This window comes from Haliotis rufescens, unplaced genomic scaffold (assembly GCF_023055435.1).
Source record: "Haliotis rufescens isolate VD_foot unplaced genomic scaffold, xgHalRufe1.0.p SCAF_85, whole genome shotgun sequence".
Lineage (NCBI taxonomy): Eukaryota > Metazoa > Mollusca > Gastropoda > Lepetellida > Haliotidae > Haliotis > Haliotis rufescens.
In genome coordinates this window covers 625,092-632,641 of record NW_025964378.1, presented here as the reverse complement: position 1 = coordinate 632,641, position 7,550 = coordinate 625,092, and the positions used below count along the sequence as shown (strand labels likewise).

Sequence of the window (7,550 nt, the reverse complement as noted above, 5' to 3'; positions counted from 1 at the left end):
ACGTAAGGTTTTCCCCGTGGCTGACGTAGCAGTAAACGGCATGCTCATCATGTCAACCGACTCCGCTGTCAGATACATGACAGTCTCATCTGATGGCATGATGACTTGCTTCAGCAGCTGATCTTACTTCAACGGTCTAATTCCATTTGATGCAAGACAGACATGCCTGACATCACCTTACAAGAGCGATGGGAAAGGGTGTTTATTTGATACAGCAACGTTAACTGTACATGCTTTTGTTGTCACCGACTTGTTCATACTGTCTCAGAAAATACTCTTGTTACCATTCTTCCAACATGTTATGTATGAACGGTCAAGTTCTTGCATTTCTTCATCTTACTGTCTAACACACGGCCTCCTTAGTGCACTGGATAGAGTGTCTGCCCGGAGAGCGGACGTTCGGTGGGTTGATCCCCTGGCCGTCTCACAAAGACATTAAAAGATGGTAATGCTGTTACCACTCGCCATTCAGTGGATAAGAACGGTTTAATGTCGGTTTTCCAGTGGGCTAGTAATATTAAATCGGAATTAGTCCGGAATAGTGAAAGCACACACACACGCACGCACACACACACACACACACACACACACACACACACACACACACACACACACACACACACACACACACACACACACACACACACACACACACACACATGCTATGTGCTATAATGCCATGATGCTATGATGCTATGATGCCATGATGCCATGATGCTATAATGCTATGATGCTATGATGTCATGATGCAATGATGCTATGATGCCATGATGCCATGATGCTATGATGCTATGATGCCATGATGCCATGATGCCATGATTCTATGATGCTATGATGCCATGATGCTATGATGCCATGATGCTATGATGCCATGTTGCCATGATGCCACGATGCTTTGATCCCATGATGCTATGATGCTATGATGCTATGATGCTATGATGCCATAATGCTATGATGCCATGATGCCTTGATGCCATGTTGCCTTGATGCTATGATGCTATGATGCCTTGATGCCTTAAGGCCTTGATGCTATGATGCTATGATGCCATGATGACACGTTGCCTTGATGCCATGTTGCCTTGATGCTATGATGCCTTGATGCTATGAAGCCATGAAGCCATGATGCCATGATGCCATGATGCCATGTCGCCATGATGCTATGTTGCCATGATCCCATGATGCTATGATGCCATGATGCCATGATGTCATGATGCATTGATGCCAAAGTTCTGCAGGACCTATTACTTCAAGGGTGTTGTTCTCTTTGTTGTAAGCGACATTGGTCTGTCAGCAGTGAATGAGTTGTCTTTTACGCCACTTTGAACAGTATTTGAGTAATACCATGGCGTGTTTACTTGATGGGAAGAAAGCTCTAAAGTTATGTAGAACAAAGAAGTCTACCAACTAGGTCAAACCCACAGTCATGGGTATGGTGCTGACAAACCACAAGGCATAATCAGAGCGAATATTGGATTCGAAACTACGATGATGTTTGTGAGTAAGCGAACATGGACGATGCTACTGTAAGTAGATGGTTTGAAGACATGTTCTCAATCATAAACGCGAAGTGCTTCAACCTGAACGACCTGTATGACACGTGCTTGTCGAGTAGGAGAAAACCAAGCCAAAAACAAATTAACTTGCTTTTAGCCTGAGATAACCTCATAGTCTTGAGCATTTATTTTCGTAAACAAGAAATCACAGTAAGATCATTATTTACATTTCCTGATCTTTTGGTGTGAAGCGCCACCGACCGAAGCACTGACCTTCCGCAATCCGGGAAGACGCTCTATCCGATACACCAGGGAGATGCTGAGGTATTGATAAAAAAATGTCAATGCAAGAGAAAAATCCCAGTCTTCATTAACCGCAGAAACAGATTCCATTTGGCGAAAAGGGCAAATAACCGTAGTTTGGTATTTCTTCATGAAATCTTCACTTTAAGGACTTTTATTCCATCGAAATGAAAGCAACAAACTCCTTTCCAGTGTGCATTTCAACCGTATATAAGCATGTTTATGAAACACTATCAATTATTCATGATACCAGGCGTATCGAAAATAGGTGTCACCCGCGCGCCACAAACACATGCAAGGGCAAGTCAAATGTTCAACAAAACTTAACCAGGAACACATAGTACAAGGGCCGCAGACCATTTGATGTTCTGATTTTGAAAAAAACAACATTGTTCCCGAAAATATTGCATTTGGTTATGTTTGGTCTCAGTTTTTACAAAAATGAAGTAATTGTTCGCGGGACAATCTAGTTTGAAACTAAACTGTTCGGTGCATCCTTCCAGCGAAAAGAATTGTTTGTCTTTTAGCACTGTCCAGTCCAAGTTCACCCACCCACACCCCTCCAACAAACATAACATGTGACACTATGTTTCATTGAAACCCTTTTTCAGGCAAGGTTTTCTGTCTTTCCTATTAAATTCTATTCGCTGATTGAGTTACAGCAGTCCTATACAGAAGTCTTCTACAGTGATATTCCATGCAACTTCACCTGCATTCAACTGATACAATCACACGTTCAATAAATCATTGTCTTTGCATCCCTACATTCAAATATTGACATAATAGAAGTCTCTCGCGGCCTTGTGGTTCAAGAAGGTCGCTAGCATTCTGCCATTCCGGCCTAGACAGTGGTAATAGACGATTTGCTTTATTCGGCAAAGTCCATGTGTGTACATAATCACAAGGGAGTCTAGCGACTGAACCAGTATATTCTTTACATTGAAAACACATTGCATTGACCGAATTCTTCGTTTAAACATCTTTGTATATGTATGATTCTCCCGAGTAGCACGGGAATAGAATAATTAGTATTATGATATATGTAAAATGATACTTTTTTCTAACTTTGAATATTTAAGATGTTATTCCTGTGTTGTCTATTTAGAATCAAGAAGCCAGAAATATCTTAGGGATAAACGTTTCAAAACTGTAAAGTTTCCGAATGGTTTGGATATCAGGGTTTTCGAACTTGGTATTTGATTCTCAACTTTATTAATCTGACCATTCCATTTGTACTTGTTTTTATTTGTTTGTTTGTTTTTTACACCACACTCAAACATATTCATGCTATATGACTGTGGTCTGTACATAATCAGTCTGGACCAGACAATCCAGTGTTTGACATCATGAGCATCGACCTACGCGATTGTGAAATGATGTTGCATCAGCCAAGTCAGCGAGCCTGGCCATCCAATCCCGTTAGTCTCCTCTTACCACAAGCATGGGTTGCTTAAGACCTATTCTAATCTTGATCTTCACGGCTTTGTTTTCATTACTATAGCTGTATATAAACTATAAGCTGTAAACAGAAATCTAGCATGATCCAAATTTCAATGAAGCTACGTCAACAGTTGTTTATATTTTTTGGAACAATATTATGAACATATATTACAATTTTTGGGAACAATATTATGAACACATATTACAATTTTAAATTGTCTATTTTTGTCTCAGCTGCACAATTCCAGTAATCAAATCTTGTACCACGTGCCGTTGTCCAACTCAAATGTCGAAATAAAGAATTGATACAGTCATGAATCACAGCAACACCCATCGTTAATGAAGGTCATAGACACCATACAGTTTGTCCCAGAAAAGGTCATTGACATGGATCTTTGGGTAAAAAATTGATTCAATGTTTTACAAGTCACAAATTCGCAGGTATATCCCTTGACCTTGGGGACAGCGGGTAGTTCAAAGAAAGGCCATTGGCACACTGTCGTTAATCATGGCAGCAACATTAGATGAAAGTTAACGCTCCACATATCCAACATGGAAGCTTTGGAAATGAGTGAGTTTTAATACCGCTTTGGGTAATCCAGTAGTTCGTTTCATCACAGCGCTTCAGCTTGATGTGAGAGGAAGCCTGAAGCGATGCAGGCCTAAGACGTTCAGCTCTTTGGTAAAACCCATGAGAATAGGTACAACGGTGACAGACAGAGACTGAAACATAAGGATTAAATGTTCCTGGTGCGGGTAAGGGACGCAAACCTGCAAGTCCCACAGCCTTACTACAGCCTCTATACTACCTCCAAACAGCCTCCCTACTGCATCCACACTGCCTCCTTACAGCTTCCCCACAACCTTTCCACAGCCTCCACAGTGCTTCCCCACAGCCTCCCCAGAACCTCCCCAATGCCTTCACACTGTCTCCCCACAGCCTTTACACAACCATCCCACAGCCTCCACACTGCCCCCACCAACAACCTCCCTACAGCCTTCCCCTTCCCAATGCCTCCTCACAGCCTCCCCACTTTCATCCCACTGCCTCCCCACTACCTTCCCACCGCCTCTCTACAGCCTCCACACTGCACCCACCAACAAACTCCCTACAGCCTTCCCCTTCCCACAGCCTCCTCACAGACCCCCACTGCCTCCCCACTTCCTTCCCACTTCCTTCCCACCGGCTCCCAACTTCCTTCCCACCGCCTCCCAACTTCCTTCCCACTGCCTCCCTACAACCTCCACACTGCCTCCCCGCTTCCTTCACACTTCCTTCCCACCGCCTCCACACTGCCTCTCCTCTACCTTCTCACTTCCTTCCACTGCCTCTCCACTTCCTTCCCACAGCTTCCCTACAGCCTCCACACTGCACCCACCAACAACCTCCCTACAGCCTTCCCACAGCCTCCCATTTCCTTCCCACTGCCTCCCCACTTCCTTCCCACCGCCTCCCTACAGCCTCCCCATTGCCTCCACACTCGCCCCCACTGCCTCCCTACAGCCTCCCCATTGCCTCCCTACAGCCTCCACACTGCCTCCCCGCTTCCTTCCCACTGCCTCCCTACATCCTCCCCACTGCCTCCCTACAGCCTCCACACTGCCTCCCCGCTTCCTTCCCACTGCCTCCCTACAGCCTCCCCACTGCCTGACTACAGCCTCCACACTGCCTCCCCGCTTCCTTCCCACTGCCTCCCTACAGCCTCCACACTGCCTCCCCGCTTCCTTCCCACTGCCTCCCTACAGCCTCCCCACTGCCTCCCTACAGCCTCCACACTGCCTCCCCGCTTCCTTCCCACTGCCCCCCTACATCCTCCCCACTGCCTGACTACAGCCTCCACACTGCCTCCCCGCTTCCTTCCCACTGCCTCCCTACATCCTCCCCACTGCCTCCCTACAGCCTCCACACTGCCTCCCCGCTTCCTTCCCACTGCCTCCCTACATCCTCCCCACTGCCTCCCTACAGCCTCCACACTGCCTCCCTACAGCCTCCACACTGCCTCCCCGCTTCCTTCCCACTGCCTCCCTACATCCTCCCCACTGCCTCCCTACAGCCTCCACACTGCCTCCCCGCTTCCTTCCCACTGCCTCCCTACAGCCTCCACACTGCCTCCCTACAGCCTCCACACTGCCTCCCCGCTTCCTTCCCACTGCCTCCCTACATCCTCCCCACTGCCTCCCTACAGCCTCCACACTGCCTCCCCGCTTCCTTCCCACTGCCTCCCTACAGCCTCCACACTGCCTCCCTACAGCCTCCACACTGCCTCCCCGCTTCCTTCCCACTGCCTCCCTACATCCTCCCCACTGCCTCCCTACAGCCTCCACACTGCCTCCCCGCTTCCTTCCCACTGCCTCCCTACAGCCTCCACACTGCCTCCCCGCTTCCTTCCCACTGCCTCCCTACATCCTCCCCACTGCCTCCCTACAGCCTCCACACTGCCTCCCCACTTCCTTCCCACTGCCTCCCTACATCCTCCCCACTGCCTCCCTACAGCCTCCACACTGCCTCCCCGCTTCCTTCCCACTGCCTCCCTACATCCTCCCCACTGCCTCCCTACAGCCTCCACATTGCCTCCCCGCTTCCTTCCCACTGCCTCCCAACAGCCTCCACACTGCCTCCCTACAGCCTCCACACTGCCTCCCCGCTTCCTTCCCACTGCCTCCCTACAGCCTCCACACTGCCTCCCTACAGCCTCCACACTGCCTCCCCGCTTCCTTCCCACTGCCTCCCTACATCCTCCCCACTGCCTCCCTACAGCCTCCACACTGCCTCCCCGCTTCCTTCCCACTGCCTCCCTACAGCCTCCACACTGCCTCCCTACAGCCTCCACACTGCCTCCCCGCTTCCTTCCCACTGCCTCCCTACATCCTCCCCACTGCCTCCCTACAGCCTCCACACTGCCTCCCCGCTTCCTTCCCACTGCCTCCCTACAGCCTCCACACTGCCTCCCTACAGCCTCCACACTGCCTCCCCGCTTCCTTCCCACTGCCTCCCTACATCCTCCCCACTGCCTCCCTACAGCCTCCACACTGCCTCCCCGCTTCCTTCCCACTGCCTCCCTACAGCCTCCACACTGCCTCCCTACAGCCTCCACACTGCCTCCCCGCTTCCTTCCCACTGCCTCCCTACATCCTCCCCACTGCCTCCCTACAGCCTCCACACTGCCTCCCCGCTTCCTTCCCACTGCCTCCCTACAGCCTCCACACTGCCTCCCCGCTTCCTTCCCACTGCCTCCCTACATCCTCCCCACTGCCTCCCTACAGCCTCCACACTGCCTCCCCTCTACGTATACCTTCCCACAGCCTCCACACTTCCTTCCCACCGTCTCTCCACTGCCTCCACACTACCTTCCCACTGTGTCTCTACAGCCTCCCTACAGCCTCCCCACTGGCTCCCTTTCGCCTCCCTACAGTCTCCCCACTGACTCCCAACATCCTCCCCACTGCCTCCCCACAGCCTCCTTACCACTTCTTCATAATTTGAAATATCAGTCCTCCTCGAGGGTTCCAGGTCTTCACAAATCGCGGAAGGAAGTACCAGCACCTCATTCTACTCACCTGACCATTCGATTTGTAGGAGTGTGTGGCTGGCTTGCAGTTGTGGAGAACTGCATTGAATTTTGCAATTTTGATTCATGTCAAGAGGTACTAGTTTAGTGGCAGGTTGGAGTTCCCGCGACCAGTGGTATTGATCGACACATGCTGTGGAACCAGCTTCGCGAATCAGGCGGGTCAGAACGCCTTCAAACTGTGTGCTCAGTGTTCCTTGTGATTGACGTTCTGGGATCTGTTGCAGACACAACTGGAGAATACCAGAGTCCAATTGTGTGTGCCAGAACAGGATCATTGAGACGTCGCATGGAATCAGTGTCTGCAGTGACCGCCTTGAAACCTGCATGGCCACCATCATCATTACAGATATAATTACTGACCGTTCTATGCACCGGGGGCGGTTGGCGTCCTACTTGATAAGCCGTTTGGCTGTCAAACCAAGATCCAGGATTGATGACCTGTATATGGACAACGTTCACCTTGAAATATGAGCGCGTTCTCCTCTAAAGAGAGGGAATTATTTGGTTTAGTATCACGCCACGTTGAACAGTTTTTCATTAGTTTAAATGAAATGCAAATCTGGAATTCGAACCCACGAGCACTTGTGTCTGGCACGCTTTAAGGACATAACTAAAAGACGAATCGCGTCGCCTGAGACAACTGGGACACGAGATTCCCTCTTATTATAGGCTTGGTGAATTTTGCATGTAAACTTTCCAGGTTTTCATTAAGTTACATAGAATATACAGGGGCGATGGTGTA

General features: G+C 49.4%; 1 protein-coding gene across 1 annotated transcript; it reads left to right on the top strand.

Annotated features, from left to right (window-relative positions):
• The first annotated feature begins 3,977 nt into the window (after nt 1-3,977).
• LOC124130192 (extensin-like) lies at nt 3,978-6,893 on the top strand. Its single transcript, XM_046493487.2, has one exon. It carries the CDS (start codon nt 3,978-3,980, stop codon nt 6,891-6,893), a length of 2,916 nt encoding a protein of 971 aa, XP_046349443.2.
• The last annotated feature ends 657 nt before the right edge of the window (nt 6,894-7,550 follow it).

Excerpts from the sequence above, each read along its gene's own strand:
- LOC124130192 (XM_046493487.2), top strand. The coding sequence starts at position 3,978 with ATGTTCCTGGTGCGGGTAAGGGACGCAAACCTGCAAGTCCCACAGCCT.